Consider the following 22,500-nt stretch of genomic DNA (forward strand, 5'->3'; position numbering starts at 1 on the left):
GAAATATCTGTACTTTGTGCTATATAATAATATTTGAGCATTACTAATCTACAGAAGACAAACCAAGAGACTGACGAATTTATACCACAAAGCTGGTAATTTTGAAAAATATAAGAAATGGCAATCTGAATATGAAAATATAATAATAAACAATAAACGTACTTATACCATGAAGCTGGTAACTTTGAAAAATAAGAGAAATGGCAATCTGAATATGAAAATATAATAATAAACATTAAACATACTACTAAGTATCACAATATGAAATTCTGATGTGTTACTGAATGTCACATGCTTTCACATCTTAAAATTTGAATGTCAGACATTATCTTTCACATAAAAAAACAATCCAGCACCTGAGCTTCACATAAACATCTCTTACAATAAACCTCGACTCTATTGGACAAGGTACACATTGGCTTAGATGCCTGTAAACATGTACAACATATGCAGTTGTTTGTGTGTGTATCAGCACCTAGAATGAACATTATTACTAGTAAACCTTTGAAGTACATGAATCATTAAGAAAAAAAACAACAACAACTAATTCTTATAAAAAAGGAAAAGCAATCGTGATTCAACTACCACTTCTTGTTGTTGTTATGTAAATTATGTATGACACAGGAGACAAAAAAAAACAACAACATAGCTCTCCCGTGACTGAATTACATGATGAAGGTGACAGTCTTGGAAAGGCACTGATCTTGCTTCAATATGAACCTTTAATATGTGTATGTCGTTCTGATTAAATAAAGTAACTTTTATACAAAGCAAGTATGATAGGAACCAAGGTGGACCTCCTATTGTCGTTAACAGTGCCAGCATCAGGTGTGACTAGGTAATCAATTCAATGAACATAAACAAATTGTTAATGAACAATCTAATGATTGCATTTGTACTAGTTAATTCTTATGCAATTATCATGATTTTTTCCAGTATGACTAATAAATCAAACATCAGGAAAGTTATTATACAATACAGCATTTCACTTACACTTTGATATATGAACAATGAAATTCTGATGTTGAAGATATGACACTGCGATCCCCATCAAAATATGTCCAAAATTACATTTGTATGGGTCTTCTTAAAACATTTTTAATGAACTATAAATACTATTAACAATTTTTTATTCATTCAGTCTCATTCTTTTATGTACAAAAATACCCTAAACATCCATAACCAAAAAGCAGCTAATAAATAATAAAAAAAAATAAAAGTAAAACAAAACGACATAAAAAGTATACAAATATCGAGATCCTCCAGTAGCCGTTGAAAGGTGAAAAAACGGAAGAAGTAAAAATAAGCGTGGGAGTTGGAATGAGTGATTCACACATGAAATACACCTCAAGAGAAAATCTATCCACAGATTGACTGAGAGTAACAGCTAAGAGTTGCCTTTCCTACGATCAACTTTCTCTTGGAATCCAGAACCATAGTGATCTATTTATTGGAATGAATGAATTACTCCATAAAAGGTTTATCCCTAGCTACAGATTCCTTAACACCAAGTCTAAGGCAGTATCATAAATCCATACCATTTCTATAATAAACTGTTATTATTCACATGTAATGACTAAATTCTTGGCGCTACTAAAAAATGAGCTTAATCTACAGCTGCCTCACCTTGAGGCAATGTCTAAAAATAAATCAAATATAGAATGGCATGTTAACTGTTCCAGCACTGTCATCACGACTGTAGGTTAGAAGGATGATCTTTACACAACAATAATAATAATAATTTATACAATGATAGATACTTCCTCTTTGTTTATTAAGATACTGTCTTTAAAATAAAGCTGTGGTTCCTTAACCATTCTTGTTCCCTAACCTTAGGAATTTCTCCTTTTTTTTTCACACACAAAAATAAAATGTTAACAGTGATGATTCTTTTGTTACCATAATTTATATGACTAGTGATTACTGTGATTTTTAAAACTATGAACTATAGTACACACCGTTATTTGAAATATAACTAACCAATTTCCATATGTATCTCCTAACAATACACTGAATATATTCATTCTCTGCTAAATTGCTATTTTCCTGGAATGGTAACCCATGTTTCCATTTCTTTGCAAAGGACAAACAACTTTAAGCTGAGAGAAATTGATCAAATTTTGTTGCTCACAATGTCCTTTGGTTGCTGATTTATAGTAATCTGAGATGTCAAGATGAAATGGAAGTAAAAATAAATAACCAACTATAAACAACACTGTATAATATCACTAAGTCTATTCTATAAACATCTATGATTTATTTAGAAGAAGAATGCTAAAGTTCACAATCTTTCTTTAAATACATTTCATTTTTCATATCATAGTACTCTTCTTCAAAATCACCAATTCACATGATAGAATAGTTTAGTTTTAAATAAGAGTTTTTTTTTCCTTTACAGGTCTTTCTATTTACAGGTTGTCATCTCATCTCAGATACATACAGCAGACTCAATTACAGGCACATGTTCACAACATACTTGCAAACATACAGACATACACCGTTTGCATATATCCACACACAATCTTGTATCAACATACAACAGTCTTCCTGCTTCAACTTGCTTCCTCATTCTCAGATTCCCCACTGAGTCCTGTGTTTTCTCCTGTCACCCTGCACCGGTGTAAGATTGCCTTTTCGTACGCTTTCTTCACAGCTTTCCTTTCAGCTGGTTTACGGGATTCCACGAGCTTGGCCTTGTCCAGAGTCGAGTCCACTCCGAGGGGTTCTAATTTATTACGGGGCAGCCATTGCCTGTAGAACATTATTAATCATATTATAGAGAGGTAGGGTTTATGCCTGTTAAATAAAAATGGAGCGTGATATTACTGCATATCATGAAGTTATGTCCAGAGGTTTAGCATGGTTTTTACTTGAATCACAAGTACTTACCAAGTGCGCTTATTATCGAAGAACAACACTAAGTACATTGGTGAAGGATAATTATTAGCCAGAGCTAAAACATCATCTGGAGGTACTGGTATTGGAACACCATTGTGGAAGTATCCTGTCTTAGGCATTTTGGGATTGATGATCTAAAAAACAAGAAAACACAGTCAGTGAATTAGTTTTTTTTTTGTTTTTTTTGCCATATTGAACTCCTAAATTATTTTCAAAGATAAATAGGTAACTAGTAATATCTGCATAAGAACAATACTTTTATATCATATCCCATTTAATAGGGATCATCCTTTATATTACAATAACAGATCCTATTCATATATTTCACAACATTGCTAGATTACAAAAAAATAATAAAATAAAACAAAAAATCAACAAAATAAAAACTATCAAACTCACCAGAGCAGGATACCAAGGATACCCACGACACTTAGCCCAGACAAGGTCAAGAGGTTCTAGAGGAATCTGGTCTCCAGTGTGACCTGACCCAGGAGAATCCACTGCCACACTCGAGTCAGACTCGCTACCCACGCCTTCCGAGTCCGTGTCTGAGGCAGTGTCGTCCTCTGTGTCCGTCAGGCTGGAGTTGGATTCAGAGTGTGTATCCTCGTCTGTCTCTGGGGGTATCTCTGTCGGAGGGGAGCGGAGCATGCTATTTAGTAATTACATTTGTAATCTATCATTCATAAACAATTTAGTGACTGACATGATATAGAGGACAATTCACACAGCTATCTGAAACTAGTAAGCTGATAAAAACAACAAAAAAAACAAATCAACCAAAAAAAAAGAACAAATTCCTAAGGTACTAGGCACTGGGCATATCTTTTGTGAAGAAAAAAGAAAAATGAGAAAAAATATATATATAAATATATAAACTGACTAATAAAATAGAAAAAATAATAAGTCTAATAATTCTACATACTAGAGGGAAAACAAGACAAATGAAGTGCATACGGGAAGTGCAACAGTAAACTCCTTGAAAGGTTAAGTGCAAATAATGGTGAGAGAGTAGGTTCTGCTTGGCCAAGACAAGTCCTATGTTCCAGCCATTTTAAACCACATCATAAATTATCAATTTATGAAGAGTTATCATACTCATTTCTTCAGACATGTGTGCTCTTTATTTATTCTTTACTTGCCTCAATATCTATTTATCTGTTAGATAATTATAAGGATAATTATATTAAAAATCATCTACCTCTCTCCAGAGTTTTTAAGTAATTCTTCAGATATGCTACCCTCTATCAATATTCTGAAGTATGCCAGGGATAGGAGCAAATCAAAAATACATCTGTAAAGTAGTTCATATAATTATGAATCCTAACCCTAAATGCCATCTTTACAGGATTGTTATTTTCTTTTTTTCTTTTTAGCGAAAAAAAAAATATATATATACTTATATACATATATACATATATACACATATACATATGTACATATATACCCATATACATATATATATATATATATATATATATATATATATATATATATATATATATATATATATATATATATATATATATATATATATATATATATATACACACACATATATATAATATTGTATAGATTTGTCAAAATTCACTAATATAGGAAAAATAAATAAATAAATAAAAAAATAAACTCACGACCATAGCACTGCTCTGGGGAGTACTTTAATTGATTGGACCCTGGCATCACTATCTTTAAAAACAATCTATCTCACCGAAGGGTTTACCTGTGCACACACACACAACCACACTCAAACATAAAAGATACTGATTAAAAAGCAATCATAAAGCTAAAAAATGTTCTGTCTATTACTGAATTACTTTTCTTAAATTTGTTTTATTTCTTGTGCTCTTTCCATTCATTATCTACATTTACGTGCACTGAAACACTCAGATAATTTTACCAAAGGTGTTACAATTTCGATTTTCAACACACTTGCTACTGAGAAGTAGACATAAAATAACAGATTCTAGGCACCTGCAGGATGGCATATATCACACTTTCCACAACAAACAAGTTTCTGACTTACCAAGGATGACTCAAGGGTAAATATTCAAATAAGAAAAACATGAAGTAAACTGTGACAATCCTCAGAGGACTACGTGTCACAGTCTTGGGGCTAATTATAAGAGTAGCTTGTGTTCTAAGCACCCACTTACCCTGCATGAACCTGCCCACAAATTGACGACATTATAAAATGATTCAGCGTCAAACAAATACTAAATCTACTCAAAAAAATATTTCTTAAAAGGAGGGTATCAAATTTCTCAATTTACAATGACAAAGGGGAAAAGTAATGTAAGTATTGACTGGGTAGATTGCTAATCAGATGTAACAATTTGCCTTCCAACTTTGGATGTGTAACAAACAACACAAAATCTGAAACAGCAATCTATGATGCAATTCATGCTACAAGAGATCTTCACAGAGCAAGACAAAAGTTGGAAAAATAAAACTCTATTCCATATGAAAATTGCATACCCAGGAGACAGAACCAGCTTCTTATATTATTGACCATGAGTTGGGCACTGGGGGAAAGAATGCACTTCACAAATCATAAGTGACTATTTTCTTGTTCTTGGTTGTGCAAAAAGAAAAAAAAAATCTGCAAGAACTGAGAATTATAAATCTTCCATAATTATTTATAAATTGAGGACATACAATACATAATTAATAATATGGCAGCACATGTAACTTCTACAACTCTCCCACAATCACATACTTCTTTTCCTATAAATGCTAACATACGGATCAAGAAATAATAAGATAAACTATGTGCAGTTTCTAATCTAACTACAAAACTATCATGCAGAACATGTGCATATCAAGGATCACTAGAAGAATACATACTACAGAGATCAAATAACTTTCATGGTTGTCTTTAAAGTAAAAGCATACCTTAATACCAACTTCTTTATTACATGCAAATAATCATTTTTAATCAAAAGTTTAGAAATGATAAAAATGATCAAATCATTTCTTAAAGTTTTTGTATTATTCCACAGACAGATATGAACCATGAACAAAGATCATGCATTTGTTTCTTCATTCCACTGTCCCTCTGCAGCACAGAGGCTGCAAAACTAAGGCCTAGTAGCTGAAAAAATAAGATAAAAACAACAGGTCTTGCTTTACAGCCCCTCAACAGCAACTAACATAACCAAGCCTAATATAACACCTAGAACTAAAAAGCATGACACACCACCCCTACCAAACTGTGAAAAAAATATAGAAGAAAAAAAAATAAATAAATAAACAAAAAATATAACAGGAAGCAAACAAACCTCCTCCCTGTCGATACATCTTGAAGGAATCCTTGGATGGAGGTGTCCCACTGTCTGAGAGATCTAAGATTGAGATGTTTTCAGGGAAGGACAGGGAGGAGCCCGACTTTGTGTTCTGATGGCAAATAACACCGGAGTCAACACTTACTCCATTAGTCAACCCTGTGTTCTGATGGTAAACAAGGTTGTTGTTAATACTTACTCCATTATATAAGCAACAAGGGATGAATAAGAAAAAAAAAGAAAAAAGAAAAGAAAAACACTCATTTTTCCATATCTTATTCACTTCCTTTTCACTCTTGCATTTCTAGTACCTACCCTCCTATCTACCTATACTATGCATCTTTTCTTTTCTCTGTGACATCAAATAATTTTCAACATATATGCATATCTGAAGGATCTAATACATGTAAATATTCACTTGTATACAGTATGCATGACTGCCAATCCTACCAAAAGATAAAATATAAAGAAATAGAGAAAGATTAAAGCATCTGTCACATTTCAAGTAATTACTAATATTTAGTAAGAGTGATATTTCTATAAAACATGTTTTTCAATTTGCAATATGATGTAAACCAAGAACTTCCATACGTAAGTATAATATGAAGTAATTATTTTCTGCTGTCATTGAAGTAAAATAAAAACACAGAACACAGGTGGAAAATCTCTTAACTATTTTTGTGAAAGGATGGAAAATCTAATAAATATTGATATACACTAACCACTAAATGTCCCTTTTTCTTGTTAGATGACTTGGGAGTCTTCTCTGGTGACTGAATGTCAACATCGCTATTGGTGCCCTGTGTGCTCTCAGATGCCCTTCGCTGGCGTGATATGCGCTTTTGAGGAGATGAACTGTCTGGCTTCTGGAGCATGTGAGAACAGGCCAAATAATCACTCTCATATATAAGCATTTGTAAAATTTATAGGTATATCATGATAAGCAAGTGAGAAATTTTCAACACTTACAAAAAATACATTGCATAAATAATTGTAAAAAAAATAAATGCTTATGCAAACCTTGAAGAGAGCCCCCGCCTTCTTTGTGAAGAGTACCGATGTGCGGCGATTCACCCCAGACGGAGAGCTTGGCACAGAGGGAGGCTCTTCCTCTGGTCCGTCTTCACTGCTTTCTTTGGTTGGGGTCACTGGTTCTGTAGAGTCACTCTCTACTTCTTGAAGAGTGTGGATGAAAAATCCATAAGAATCACATAGCACATTCTTTTTCTCATCTTCAATATTCCTATTTCAAATATCATATCTATATACTATTATTAAAATGCATCTCAACCTAGAGGAATAATCATAACTAATCTTTTATACATTGATCACTACGATAAACTACACATCACATCAAAAATCAAAATGTCAAACCCAAACAGAAATTATCAATAAAAATATTCAATCTGGCTTTTACTTTTTCTCTGAGAAATTCTAGATCATGCTGCCCAATGAATCATTTCTAAAAATACTAACGCTTTTTGGCTGGGGGGCTTGTAGATGGGCCAGACAGAGTTCTGAGACGCTTTGGAGGGCGCCCAGGTCCTCGCTTCTTGGGAGTTTCCTGAGCAGAATCTAGCAAAGTAACAAGAAAAAAATATATAATATGGTAAGAAGCTACATTAACTGGTTCCAGTAGCAAAGGCAGGCAGTTATACAAAAGAATATTAAGAGGAGATGGGGGAATAATAATAATAATAATCAATAATAATGAAGATTTCTGCTTATCTGTCTTCTCTTGTTTAAATATCTGTCGTCTTCCAGAAAGAGAAGATATGTATAGCAAAAGTCGTTCACAAATATGCAACAAAATAATACAGAACTCATCATATGTTGACATGCTGGACATCGTAATCTTACCTTCCTTCTCTGGTTTTGTTGCTTTACTCTCATCTGCAAGCGTGGCTGCATGGTCAGGGTGATCTGATGAATCTCTTTGCGAGTTCTTATTGATTCGCTCAAAGAAGGAGTCAATGCGCTTCTGTTTATTGTCGTCCTTTTGGAATAAGTGATAATTATTAGTACCTTATAAATATCCAGGTCACATATATAATAAAACACCTGTAAATAACTTAAAAAATAGGCAAATCAAATTCAACTTTTCAACACTTAGGTTTAACTCAACAATCAAAGACCCAAAGCCTTACCTTTGGCGTGCCTCTGAACCCTGTCTTGCGGTGACGACCTCGCTGCATTGGAGTGGTCATGGGCGATGACAGTGACACCTTCCGATTGCTTAATGGTGTCTTGGGAGTATGGGACAGATGGACATTGACGATTTTTGCTGCGAGAGGAGGTGGTGTGCTCGGCCTGCTTGGCTCACCAGGTTCGGCCTCATCATCGATGACTGAGCTGTTATCTATATCTGGGAAATGCCCATAAGCTTAATGATTACATAAACATGTGATATTAAGCATATTCAAAGCTGTGGAATAATTCATCTCTATATAACCATCTTAAAAAAAAAAGAAAAAAAAGACAAACAATAAATTTACCCGAATCATCCTTTTCACTGTCGTCATCACTGTCATAGTACGTCACACTGGCCTTGTAATGACTATTTCCAGAATGATTCATTGCCAATTTCCTGCGCACTATCCCAATCTCTCGTCTGAAAGTTGAAAAATAAATTAATAAATAACTATAATACTAATAATAATTATAATGAGTAACATATTAAATATACAAATCAATGCAATAAAAAATTGTTAGATCATCAGCTGTGAATTCAGTCTATTGCTATCCGGCAAGCACTGATAAAAGATCAGTATTGTTAACAATCAAATTCCAACATACCTGATGAGTTTCACACGCTTAATACGTGCAACGTGATGTCGTATCATGTTTGCTTTATCTAGGAGCTCAAGCAGTGCTTTCTCACGATCTTCTAGGCTTATTGATTCATCCCCATCCGCAACCAGGGCATCATCAACTGAAATAACAGACACATATACATTCTATCTTACTTTAACTCGCAAAACACTACTTTACGCAATGCAAACCCTTAGACTTCCCCTTAAAGATAAAATGTATTTAGTTAATTCATTATTAAAATTTACACACACTGGTAAATTTTATAATAATAATAATAAAAAAAAAAAAATTATAAAAAAAAACAAATAAAAGGTTTGTCTTTTTCTTACCTTCTTTGATAATCTTATTATCTGAGTATTCTGGCAGAGGTTTTGGTCGATGTGGTAGTAACAACCCAGTTTCCATGTCAAAACCAATGTTATCAACATTTCTTCGAAGTTGACGGATGATAGCACCACCCTGTGAGAAAGTCAGTCATTAGAATGCTCTAACACACAAGTAAATACATGCAATCATAACAAAGATGTACATTACTAATCCTAGTTTTAATTCAATTTTAATCTTATGTGAAAAAAAAAAAAATTATATTCAGCAATATTTTCCCAAAAAAATAAAACATAAAATTTGAGTATTCACAAACAACTGTTCTAAGTACAACTTTGAAACAAACTTTAAAATTTTGAAATGGTTACTTTACCTGGTCTCGCAGCTTAACAGCTGTTCTATAGAATATTGTCTCCTTTGCGTTATACGTGAGACAGTTATCAATCATCAGCTCAAAGTCACTGGCAAACTGATCTATTGTGCGGTACTGATGTGTTTCAGCCTTCTGCCTCATGGTAGACAGGTCCATGGGATGCTTTACCACATCAAGATAATCAAGAACCTATAAAATTTGTAACAATTATTAGAAGAAAAAAATAATAATAATAAATAAATAAATAAATAAAATCATATTGCACCTTCAACCCACAACCACATAAGCATAGACCCATTCACAGACACTTGGATGAATATACACATTGATGTTTTCTAAAGAAAAACAAAAGCAGACCTCATCAAAGTCCACTGGTTCAGCAAATATCATTTGCTGATCCTTCTCTTGAATGACATCAATAGTCTGTAGTAGCAGATGTACCAGAGGAGCCAACTGCACCTGCTTCTCCTCAGCTTTTCTGCAATTAATAGAATTATAATTCAGTAAATTCTTTTTATGTAAGGATTGGAATGATTACATTCATATGTTTCTTTTATAACAATAAATAAATCATATGACGAAAGACATTAAAGTACTTACGCCTTAACTAACTCTCTCTTGGTTTTTTCTCTCTTTCTAATTAGTTCACACAGAAGCCTTGCTTTTTCCAGATCTTGACGTAACCGCTGCCAATACTTAATTTCTTCTCTTCGTCTTTCTGCCTCCTGTCAAGAACATTTAAAAGATGTTAAATATACTTGAAGATAAATGTGATCTTAACTAATCATAAAATATCATTGTAAATAACAATGTTACAAAACCGACAAAAATCTATGCAGATCATCCATTATAAATTCTAGTACACAAAACCTAGTTAAGGGAACATGTGAAGACTCTACTCTGGAATATCATCATTAATCTATAATTTTCTTTAAAATGAATCATCTTTGCTTGTTTAGAATAAAGTAAGCGTCAATTATCTGAGCAAATAAATTCATCAATATCATGGTTAAAATGGTTAACATGAATTAACCCATTGTGGCAACACTTAAATGCCAAACAAGCTTTTGCGTTGAGGACAAGGGTTACACGTAGCTGCCAATATTCGTCATGGCAGAGTGGATTGCTGTGTTTCTCTATTACACTATGAGTAACAATCCTATTTAGTGACTAATGATGCCAATTTCAATTACAATTACTATAATTGCTGAAATATTCACCAGAATAGATTTAGTTTAAAATCCCAAACATAGCTGGCATCAGCCTCTCCTTGCACTAGCAGGAAAGAAAGCCCTGAAGCGCCATGGTCTCTACCAAGCATTATCTTCAGAGAATGAAGCCACACAGCGAGATGTCAAATATGAGAAAAATAAAGTTGCTTTTTGTCCTCTCATAAAACAATACTTCTAATACACAGAGTATAAAAAACATAATTACTCATATGGACCCTATAATACAATTTTAATTTACAACATTAGATAATAAAAGTCAGATGGTACGTATAAAATAAAACCCATCTCAGGTATGGCACAGGTGGCACTTGTGACCAATCTGGGTACCAGTCAAGTAAAACTATCCCCATCTGCAATAGGTTAAGTTATCTAGCAATGAAAACAAAATTAGGAAAATTTTAGTTCTGATCTTGAGGCCTCTGACATAATTTCTTAAAACCAAAAAAAAAAGAGACTTACACTGAGTATTTTTTCCTTGTCCTTGTAGTCAGTGTTCTTCTCCTCTGTCGGGCGATTGCTCCGCCGAGAGTGCGAGGTTGTGAGCCGTCTCAGCAGGGGGACTCCGTTCCTGGATTGGCGCTTCAATGTCCAGAAGGCTAAGAGGCGGTGCATGAACTGTGACCTTTTGGGCATACTGACCAAGGATGCCAATTTCTGAATACTGAGGAAGAAGGTCAAAGGTGAAATGACTTATCCTAATATGTCCAATCCTGGGAGTAGTTATCACTCAGTGCATCAAATGTAAGTTACTCTAATTTGAACAAAATCTGTAAAAATAATTAAAACAAAATGAAAGAAATCATACATATATCAAACTATCTCCATAAGATATCAATAAAAGGACTTGAGAGAGAGATTTCTTCCAGACAAATACAGTTTTTGTACTGTATATTTTACACTTTTTTGAGAAAAATTATGGAATTATATAGAATTACTTTAAACATTAAAATTGAGTTAGTTGTCTTGAAAAAAGCATATCACACTGGAAGACTGTCTTATAAATGAAATCAAACAGATATCATATGGTACAAATACCATCAATACGTAAATATAACTAAAAAAGAAAGAATGGGAGATTAAGAGGAGCCCTGCATAAAGACGCACATATCTCATGTATGTAAAAAGACACAACCATAATAGCCTCACGTATTTCATTTAAGTCTCAAGAAAGTGTACAAAATGACTACCCAAATTATAGGCTTACACCACTTTACATGAAGATCTTTGTTAACCCGTTACATACACATGCATTGTCAATTATGTTTTATCATTTTTTTGAAAACACAGATGGTTCCACAAACACTTTGTTGGCAAGGACTCAATTAGAATGTACCTGACCTCAAACCTGTAGAGCACATTCCTTGAATTTTTGTGAAAGTTTTAATTTCTATTACTATTATTATTGTTGCCAATGTTATAATGATCATGATAAAAATTTCAATAATACTAACAACATTAATATCATTATTTATACTAATAGAAATAAATACTTGTTTTCCTAAATTTCAAGGAATGTGGTAAACAGGTGAAGTCAATTAGGTCTCCTAACTGATTCCTTGGTGACTATGCATTTGTGAGAAAAAAAAAGGAAAAACATAGCAAACAGTGCATGTCCCCAGCATCAGTGAATTAAAGTATTTGGATGCTAAAGTCTGATACTATTGGTCATAAACTTTAGGGAACTCATTACATTAATACATTACGCTAAGATCTAAGATCATCATCATTCCTTGAATATTAGTCTACATTATAAATGCTGTAACTGTTAACTTTATTTATTTTGATCATTATCACTACACAGCTATTTTCCATGTAAATAATATTGTCGCAATTACATTTTCAATGTTTTAGCTACACTACAAAAAAAAGGTCACTATAAATGCCTTCCTAACCCTTAAACTGCAACATGCCTCATAAGAGGTCAATTTGCTTGTCTGCAACAAGTCTCTTGAGAGCCGGTTATACATTTGAATATCACCCGCGTTTGGCCATTCTAAATGCATGCCATATTCAAATGTACATTTGACTCTCAAGAGAAATATTGCTGAGTTTATGGTTCAAGTTTATGCTTCAACAGGAGTCTCCCATCATCCTTTCTCTAACCCTTTGGCATCCCCCGGGCATAGTGATCAGCCAGGTAGTAGGTGTAGCATAGATGCCATTTTGTCAATTTTTAATAACTTCTCTTACTGCCCATTCAGTGAGTTTCCAAGTCTTCATCTGCAGTTTAGGGGTTAAACCAGCATTACATATAAACTTTTTAAATTGTAAAAAACAATATTTATTTATCTGCATTGCGTTTACAATCATAATCTCAATAAGATTACAATCAATAAGAAACCAATCAAACATTAGTTGCAAATCAAATAGCAAAAAATTCTTAAGAAAGTATATTCCTTATAATCAAATACATAAAATATTGACTTTCATACCAAGGCCCCCATGCTTGTCACACAATCACAGCTTAGGTTTAGTAGGCAGTTTCTAAAAGTCAGGCTCCTTCTTTAATTACACAATCAACATGCAATACAGTCAGCTGTAAATCTATGGCCACATTACAACCAAGCATATAGTTCATTTTAACTTCATACTGTTAAGGGGAAAAAGTCACAATTTTCTTCAAATAGATAAATAAATCATTAAAAAAATGGGAGAATAATTACTGGGGAGATCAGCCACATTGCATACAGGTTTGCTTATATGTAAACTCAGCAGGACTAAGAACAGCAAGTTCTAGGAACAACTAAGCTGCATACATGGAAAAGACAAGTTAATGTGTACTACTGCCATACAAGCTTAAGAGGGACCAACACAGCAAAGATCACTTGAATGAAAAACCCATCTTACTTACTTCACCAATTCTATACATGCCCGACAGATACTGTGAAGCCATACACGAACATTTGTTTCACACAAAACTTTACATACAACGGATGACTTCCAATAAAAAATATGATTCAAAGGGCTATGCTCTGACTTCTTACTTAAAAACCGTCAATGATGCGAGGCATGGATATCACAGTACCTGTCATTATTTGCGAATATGCAGGGTCACTCCCACTGGCAAGACAAGTTACCCTCCATGGTGGACAAGGTTACCACACACTTACTTTTCACTGGGTATGATGGGCACAGAGTTGACAACACCACAATAGGTAGGGAGTATGGGACTATGAGACCCAACACAGGGCAGAAGGGGGTGCCGGGGAAACAAAATAAGCTGGTTAATGCAGGACATTTCTATCTCTTACCCACAAAGGATACCAAATAAGAATAAATAAGGAAATGTAGCTTATTAAACATAAAAAAAGGCTTAAGGGATTATTTACAATATGTGCAAAACAGAATGTATATATGGTAACGAGAAAACCAGAGAACATAAAACCCGTGTAGCAAGCCGTACCTCATGCATGTGATTGGGTTAACACACATACATGCTTAGTGATCAGGCTGTGCAAGCATTGTCATCACTGCACCTATCTTTAGGCATTTATATTTCATTCCTGGATTATTCAAGCAAAATATTATGCAAGATTTTCATCTAGAACCTGTGTTTGTTTCTATCAAATCACTCAATAAAAATGAACCAAACACTTTTCAAATTAACATTAAATGGCAATAATCTCAAAAGTTTGATGAATGAAAACACAGGTTAGATGAAAGGACAAGGAGCTGAATGACAGACGGATAAAAAAAAAATTATAACAATGAAAATAAATCTGAGGTTGTGTTTCAACCTCCTGGCTTATCAACAGCTGCAATCTAAGTGGAATGAAAAAGCAAGCAATCCAACAAACCAAATGCCAAAGACCTGAATAACTATATACAGTGAATAGGTTAGAGGGGACGTTTACGTACGGATCCAGAAAGGACGGGGGTAATATGGGCACACTGCTCTTTTCATTTTTATGCTCTCAGTGGTTTAATTTAATTTTACTATCACAGAAACTTACACGCTCTTATTTTCTTAATGCTTAATGCTTAATAATCTAATTGAAGATATATATATAAACTGTTGGTATTATTCTGGCACAATCAGAAACAGTAATGCACCCGACATAAGTTGAATTTACAAGTCAATGTGTAACACATGGCCTACAGCATCTAGACTAACATAATGGAGTTCTCAAAACTGGATCATTTTCAAATCTTTTCAGTTATACTGTCAGCACATGTTGCTTTTCTTTTATCTATCATATCATCATTTGTGAACTCCATTATAGTATATAAAAGCCATTACAAGTCTCACTTACCTCTATTTATCAGCAAATCTTACCATGTATCTTAAAAGTAATACCTCTTATCTAGAAGTCAACACATCAGCATACCATAAAACTTAATCTATTGGGTATGTCAGTCAAGAAATGTGATTATGCTTACTTCACTTATTTGAGGAGCATAAAGATTCTTCTAACATTTTTATACAAGATGAGTAGTGAATTCACTTCAAATTACAGTGACATATCAGTGACAATCTCTTAGTTTCAATACTGGTAATAGATGATAATTCAATCAATTGGGAAGAGATAACTTACATTTCGAAAATAAAAGTAATCTTTCTTGAAATTATTGATAATCTAAGTGGAGAAATATTAACATCTTAACTGATTTTTATCTAATAATGATATAGTCTTCCCTAAAAATCATTACAATAGGTTTAAAAACAGTTCAGCTGTTGACAGAACAACAAATGTAATAAACTGCTTTGGCTCAAAATTTATCAACAAAAAGTTCACCAATTTATCTAATCAATAAAATCAAAACTGAAACTTATAAGAAAACCTTAATCAAGTGTTGGGCTTCAAGATCCCATTAGTGTAGTACAATGAAGACAAAAGGTTTCCTTTCTTACCGATCTGCAGGTATTGTGGGAACAGAAACGATTGGCGCGGCCGAGCGTTTCTCAGCCAAAATCTTACGAGCTTTCTTCATTTTCTGTCGGGACGCTGCTTTGGCCGCCGCTTTCTTGGCCGAGTCCATAATCTCATCGAGCTGAGGACGCTGAAAAGTGAACACACACTGGCCCTTCAACCACAAATGTTCAACACAGCAAAAGCAGAGGAGGCAAGCACTGGACGACCGTCACACCAGGTATGTGCCAGACTGTACATGCTAGTCCTCTTTTTGTTCTTAATACTATATCTAAAGAAATTTAGAAAAAAGATATTGTATATCATCTCAAAAACAATCATCTTTTTTTTTTTTTTTTTTTTTCTCAAACAAGTCAGTCGGATTTATGAATAAATTTTGGTACTTCACAGAATAAGAATGGCCTTGGCTACACTCCTTCCCTGAATCCAACAGCTGACTCCAGAATTTAAGTATTGACAATTCCTAACTTACATATTCAGTTTGGCACTTTCAAGATCAGTATACGTAGTTATGCTTGACCAGCGAACAAGCACTGATTGCATAATTCTGCTCACTAAGGTGCAAATAAAGGGATTAGTTGCAGAACAAAAACATTTATGCATTCAAGAGTGTATTTGCCACAAACCAGCATTTGAAAAATATTAGTTCTCTAAAAACTTCTATTTCAACACAAATATTTCAAAACTATGATAAAACCATGTTTCTACAAACAATAAAGTTTTTCAATTTTTCCAAACTCATTCTTGGACGAATTTTCCATACTTTTACTAAAATAAATAAGTTTGTGTGTCTTCCATTCACAAATGGTTATCAGCTTTTTATATGATTAAAATTTCAAAAAAAGTTAACAACAGTTTTCAATTGAAATATCTTAAACTGCTTGAGTGTAATAATATAACAAAGTAAATTATAAATAATTCTAAGAACTCTCCTTATATATGAAGAAAAATTAATTTTTCACTTTCATTTTTTTCCAAACTGGCCAAATATATTTCATGTCTAAAACTGACCATTATCTGATAATGCATCAAAGTAAATTCAGGAACCAAAGGCCTTGATCATAAAGGAAAATTGTATTCTATGACCTTACTTATTGTAAATATGATACGACCCTACGGCCCTAAAGTATTTCTTTTTTGTTTCTCTTATTAGATGATTCTAGTGTTACAACATAACATTATCACTTAGTGTAGCACATCTGAAACCAGGTTCACTGGATCGAGTCTATGTGAAACACAGTATATGTTAGACATACTTCATTAAAAATTTGTGTTTAGCACTGCATTTTCTAGCATATGATATTCATCAAGCAAGTATGATAATAGGGGGATGCATATTCTGTCATAAGACATCAAAAAAGCAAAATTTCACCACTTGGTGGGCATCCAGCACCTTTAACAATAACGCAGTAACATTGTCAAGACCTGGTAATCAGTGAACTATAATGATATGAGAATGTAAAAATTATAGTACCACTGCCTTGCAGCTTCCGCATTTTACTGTTTTCAGAAATGGTGAAAAAAAGTACAATCTTTATAGCTACAACAAGGCCATAACATGATAACAACTCAAGCAGCACTGTAACATTTGTGCAATATAGATAAACTGACATTGTGTCTGATGAAATCATTTGGAGTTATTAATCTTCCTATTTTCAAATTATCTTAATACATCATAAGTACAACAGTACAAGGACATAGGAAGTCATAGTAGTACAACTGAATATATTATCCCTTTCCAGGTAGAGTTATAATCACCTTTATTATACATCTCCCCATAATTCCTGATATCAAAACTTGATTTATTATTTTTTTTTTTTTTGCTTTCTAATTTACCCTTTCAAGTCTTTTTCATTCTTCAGTCTCTTCTTTCTTATGACATGATAATAAGTTCTTGCATTTTTTCCCCTCAAATCACAAGAAAATGGACCAACCTAAAGGGAAAAATTCTTAATCAAAGAATACAAAAAACTTATTCACAACTCTTCTCCTGGTCTCATCTATTTTCTAAATGTCAGAAAGGAGTTAAATGTCCCTTTTTCAGTTTTCCTTCTGCACTGCACCTTTACTATTCATATGTCTTGAACTCCAGAAAAAAGTAAAACCTCTTTCCTCTAGCTTCCAGGTTCAAGCTTGTTAGCAGGAAAGTGCTGAGAGAGCAGAATATTAGAAAGCACAAAGGGTGGTGCAACAGCTTGAGCAAAGCCAAATCAAAATGGTGAAGTAAGCAACACAACTATTTCAACTATTTCCCTCGCTCTCTGTTACTTATCCTTCTCTTGCTAATTCTGATATGAGATAACTAATATAAGTCCTATCTTGTAAAACCAGCATTTTAACAAAGTCTACCCAGGTCTTCCTTTCTGAAGAAATACAGTTGATCAATTATGCTATTTCCATTCACAATATCATGAAATATCAACAAAGGCTACAATTACCATATAAACATAAAATAAACATAACATACCGCATCTGAGTCAGCTGGAGTGTGCATGTCACAGTAAGCTGCTTTACGCACAGTGACTGATGTGCCATTCACACTTGTCTCTCTTACTGCATCAATCTTCATATGCAGTCCAGCCTGCTGAGCACAGGTCACATGGAAAGCTGTGAAAAGCATTACAAGTTAACCAAAAAAATGGAAACTGATATTAATAAAAAAATAATACATAAAAGCAAATTGCACAAATAAAGGTATGAGTATACTTGATATAGAGATAGCAGAACAGAGAGAAAAGAAGACAGTAAGAAAGAAAAAGAATGATTAGGAAAATACTTCATATCAATAAGTGATTCTAAAAGAATAAGTACTTCCCAATTCAAATGCTATTCTTCAAGAATATATAGAAAATGCCTACCTGTATAGCAGTTAACTTTGTTACACTGGATACAAGCACCCACACCTCTCTGCTTGCAGATATAGCAAGTGAGTTTCCAGCGAGCAGGAGGTATATTACCAATACTGTCTATTGGCTCCAGGAAAACCTACAATACATATACAGTGATTAAACTTTGCAGTCATTCTATTAATGCTCCAAAAATGAAAAAAACAAGGTTTGTGATATATCTGTGATCAATAAATTACATATAATTTAGAAACTCCCACACTTACTGTATTGGCAAAACAGACTTCTGGTATCCACATGGCACACACAACATGAGCCCAGCGAGCATCATCTGTCTGCTTAAATGCCCCGCCCTTGTTAGGACAAAGAGCACAGTCCACAGCCCGTGAAGGAGACTGCAAGCACCGCCTGCACAGCCACTGCCCCTCTGGGATGTAAGGAACTCCATAGCATTCCTGAGAAATCAACAAGACAGATTCAATAAATCTGAAAACTAATATAATGTTACCACTGTTTCACATCATTCTTTCCTAACTGGTATTGGATTGTAAATTAACTTCCTTAAAGCAAAATACTAACCTGATGTACCGCCAGGTTGCACATATCACAGAATAAGATAACATTACTGTTCTGGCACTCTCCATCCATACAAATACAGCATACAGCATCCTCATCTATTGGCACACCAGAATCTCTACCAGTAGACTGAGCCTGGAATGATATACAATAACATTTAAGGAGAAAAAAAGTAAACTTTATAATTTGATATACTTTATACACTGACAAAAGAATATATATAAGAAAACAAAGACACAATGTCTCAATATCATCATCACCAAAATAATTATCATACACAAACTCTATGTACCATGTACTTACAACAATATTGGGAATAAAGAAGTATATCATAAAAAAAAAAGACTTCAAATATAAAACTAAGACACTATTTCACAAATCATATATTCTACATTTTCTCTACACAAGAATACAGCCAAAGAATTCATCAGCTTTACCTGGAAGAAAGATTCCTTTTCTAAACGATCCATAAGTAACTCAAAGGTCTCCATTTCCACAGGCGGCAGCTCATCCACAGCCCGCTTCTCGTTCATTTTCTGCAGCCATGCTCTGTCCTCCTCGTCCATGTCATACTCAACTTCTTCATCTAATTCTTCAAGACTTTTCTCTATAAATCTGAAAACCATAAAATTAATATAATCCTTGTATATGAATCTGATCCTTGCTGAGTTGAGCTCAAAACTTTAACATTAAATCTAACAAGCATACTAAAATATTTATGCGATTAATTGAACAATCAGCACTAATAAATTTTCTTACTATTAACAATAATTATCACCTACAATAAACAGTCATTACCACAAAAGCACAAACACTTACAAACCCATATGCAAGTTATATTTGAAATCTATACATTTCAACTAATCATAAATACCTATGATAATTGGATGGCTGAGGAGGGGCATCAGGAAGATTTTTGTAATAATCTTCTATGACTGAAAATGATGCTTCTGGAAGTTTGTTGCTTTTCTTCTCTTCAATGGTATACCGCTGGACATCTACCCCCCGGTCTTTATCACCTGTACGAGCCTAGAGAAAACAAAGTATTACAACGTGTAAAACAAAAGAGCAAGTTCCCCTAGCTATCCTTCTAAATGGTTTGCATATAATCAATGAGACAAATCATCTGAGTAATATTTACCTTTGGGGGTTTCTGGAGAGGCGTTTTCTGCACAGGAGTTTTTGATAAAGAGGTTTTAGATGTTGGCGTCTTGGGTAGGGGCTTGATGGTTGGCGTGCGTGCTTGCTCCTGAGGCGGGGGTTCCTCTACGACTGGAGGCATTGAGGCTTCATAATCCTCCTGATCACAAAATAGAAAATTGTGTTCATTAAACAATTTTCTCAAATTATAGAGATCATATGCAACAATAAATACAAACACATATGTATCACATTTAGAATTTTCAAAACTTAACAATCCTTCAGTGATCATTTAACAAAAAGGGCAATTATACAGCAAATATATCATGTAAAGAAATAAAGAAACCTATCAGAACTGGCATCTATTCCCACCTTTGATAAAATTTCTATTGGGTCATAGACAGATAACCGAGTCAGTTTCCCATCAACCTCAAACTCAACGGTTTTCATGTCGTGTGAGTAGGGTATCGAAGGTGGCTCTGGATCCTGGCTTGCTACGGGGGATGGAGGCCGCTTCATGTTCTTCTTGCGGGCTGAAAGGCAAACAAAATGGTAATGCAAGGTGTGGTTTGGAATTGAAGAGATTTTATCATTATCATCTTTCAATTTTGACCACAAGACATTTTACTCTTTTCTCACCTGATTTTGGAGTGACAACATTTGGAGGAGGGTTCTCATGGTCATATGTGTTCATGTGGTGCTGAATGCCTGCTAGACTGCGGTAAATCTTGCCACATGATGCATGCGGGCATTCATAGGGAGGTTTTGTCATACGACAGTGGTCCAGGAACTGGTCCATATCATAGCCAAGGCCCAGCCGAGGCATGATGTATTATATACCTGCAAACAGATCATCAACATACAATAATAATCTCTAGCATATGATATGTACTTCCATTTTTTTCAGCTACACATACATATACACACACACACACACATATATATATATATATATACCTATATACATAAATATATAACTCTGTGTGTGTGTGTGTGTGTGTGTGTGTGTGTGTGTGTGTGTGTGTGTGTGTGTGTGTGTGTGTGTGTGTGTGTGTGTGTGTGTGTGTGTGTGTGTGTGTGTGTGTGTGTGTGTGTGTACGCACGCGCGCATGTGTACTATAAACATACATATACAAATATATAAATATATAAATATATATGTATATATATATATATATATATAAATATATATCTATACATATCTATACATATATATATTTATACATATATATATTTATACATATATATATTTATACATACATATATTTATACATACATATATTCATCCATATAAATATCTATCCATATATATTTATACATATATAGATATATAGATAGATAGATAGATAGATAGATAGATAGATAGATAGATAGATAGATAGATAGATAGATAGATAGATAGATAGACAGACAGACAGGCAGTTAGAGTGATAGATATGCAAATATAAATTGTCTTGCGTTCTTTACTTAGGGCCTATACAACCTTCATTACAATTGACTCTTCACCTCAGAATAACCAAGACTAAGATAAAAAATAATGTGTTATCCCATGACAATGTTCATTAAATACATTTTTTAGACAAGTTAAACAAAATTCCCATAATTAACTATTCTTGGAATAAATGAGTACTTTTACCTAAATATAAAACACAAAGCAGGCATCCTTCCCAAGCAATTTGAAGCAATATGAAGTATTGTAAGTAACAGATTTACAGACAGAGCAATCAACAATCTCACAACAGATGCAACATAATTATCAATGCAATCAGTTCAACACCCTCTAATGAACACAACAAATATAATAAGCTCTCCATCTGACATTTGGATTGTGAATGGTATGAAGTCTGATAAAACTATTTCAACTTTTCCTCAGATGATCCAAGTGTTTAGGTCACTTCCCTGCCTTCATCATAGTAATTTCCTTTAAAGCATAAATAAGGCTTTCCTCTCTTCTTGATCAAGCATAGTTTTTGTAGGGGACAATATCTCCATTAAATCACCCTTTTCCACATCATTCTTATTTAAAACCAACTTCCCTCATAGTACTGACAGTTCTACCCTCCAAGCCACTCCATAAACAACAGTTAGTTACCACGAAAAGGACGGCGATGCCAAAAAGGTGTCAAAACTAAACCCCAGCAG

At 33.8% G+C, this 22,500-nt stretch overlaps 1 protein-coding gene across 34 annotated transcripts in view; it reads right to left on the reverse strand.

The window, feature by feature from the left end:
* Window positions 1-22,500, reverse strand: part of Br140 (bromodomain-containing protein 140) — a 24,321-nt gene that overhangs the window by 1,216 nt on the left and 605 nt on the right. For 2 of the 34 annotated variants that reach the window (XM_043005117.2, XM_043005116.2), the window contains exons 2-28: window positions 20,998-21,198; window positions 20,731-20,891; window positions 20,360-20,518; window positions 20,093-20,247; window positions 19,656-19,833; window positions 19,222-19,353; window positions 18,909-19,097; window positions 18,655-18,781; window positions 18,264-18,403; window positions 15,778-15,926; window positions 14,036-14,095; window positions 11,385-11,586; window positions 10,294-10,418; window positions 10,051-10,171; window positions 9,694-9,882; window positions 9,326-9,455; window positions 8,979-9,114; window positions 8,678-8,793; window positions 8,330-8,547; window positions 8,043-8,178; window positions 7,659-7,757; window positions 7,203-7,357; window positions 6,905-7,048; window positions 6,180-6,348; window positions 3,298-3,527; window positions 2,890-3,032; window positions 1-2,751 (exon numbers count right to left, since the gene is read on the reverse strand). The exon at window positions 1-2,751 is cut by the window's left edge and continues 1,216 nt beyond it. In XM_043005117.2, coding sequence (XP_042861051.1) covers window positions 2,553-2,751; window positions 2,890-3,032; window positions 3,298-3,527; window positions 6,180-6,348; window positions 6,905-7,048; window positions 7,203-7,357; window positions 7,659-7,757; window positions 8,043-8,178; window positions 8,330-8,547; window positions 8,678-8,793; window positions 8,979-9,114; window positions 9,326-9,455; window positions 9,694-9,882; window positions 10,051-10,171; window positions 10,294-10,418; window positions 11,385-11,586; window positions 14,036-14,095; window positions 15,778-15,926; window positions 18,264-18,403; window positions 18,655-18,781; window positions 18,909-19,097; window positions 19,222-19,353; window positions 19,656-19,833; window positions 20,093-20,247; window positions 20,360-20,518; window positions 20,731-20,891; window positions 20,998-21,184 — 4,149 coding nt within the window. In that variant the 5' untranslated portion in view covers window positions 21,185-21,198 and the 3' untranslated portion in view covers window positions 1-2,552. The remainder of the gene's footprint in view (window positions 2,752-2,889; window positions 3,033-3,297; window positions 3,528-6,179; window positions 6,349-6,904; window positions 7,049-7,202; window positions 7,358-7,658; window positions 7,758-8,042; window positions 8,179-8,329; window positions 8,548-8,677; window positions 8,794-8,978; window positions 9,115-9,325; window positions 9,456-9,693; window positions 9,883-10,050; window positions 10,172-10,293; window positions 10,419-11,384; window positions 11,587-14,035; window positions 14,096-15,777; window positions 15,927-18,263; window positions 18,404-18,654; window positions 18,782-18,908; window positions 19,098-19,221; window positions 19,354-19,655; window positions 19,834-20,092; window positions 20,248-20,359; window positions 20,519-20,730; window positions 20,892-20,997; window positions 21,199-22,500) is intronic. The other 32 variants (XM_086550851.1, XM_086550852.1, XM_086550849.1 and 29 more) reach the window with 29 other exon arrangements.

Source organism: Penaeus japonicus, unplaced genomic scaffold, assembly GCF_977035675.1.
Source record: "Penaeus japonicus unplaced genomic scaffold, GWHDUDI00000001_assembly GWHDUDI00000024, whole genome shotgun sequence".
Taxonomy (NCBI): domain Eukaryota; kingdom Metazoa; phylum Arthropoda; class Malacostraca; order Decapoda; family Penaeidae; genus Penaeus; species Penaeus japonicus.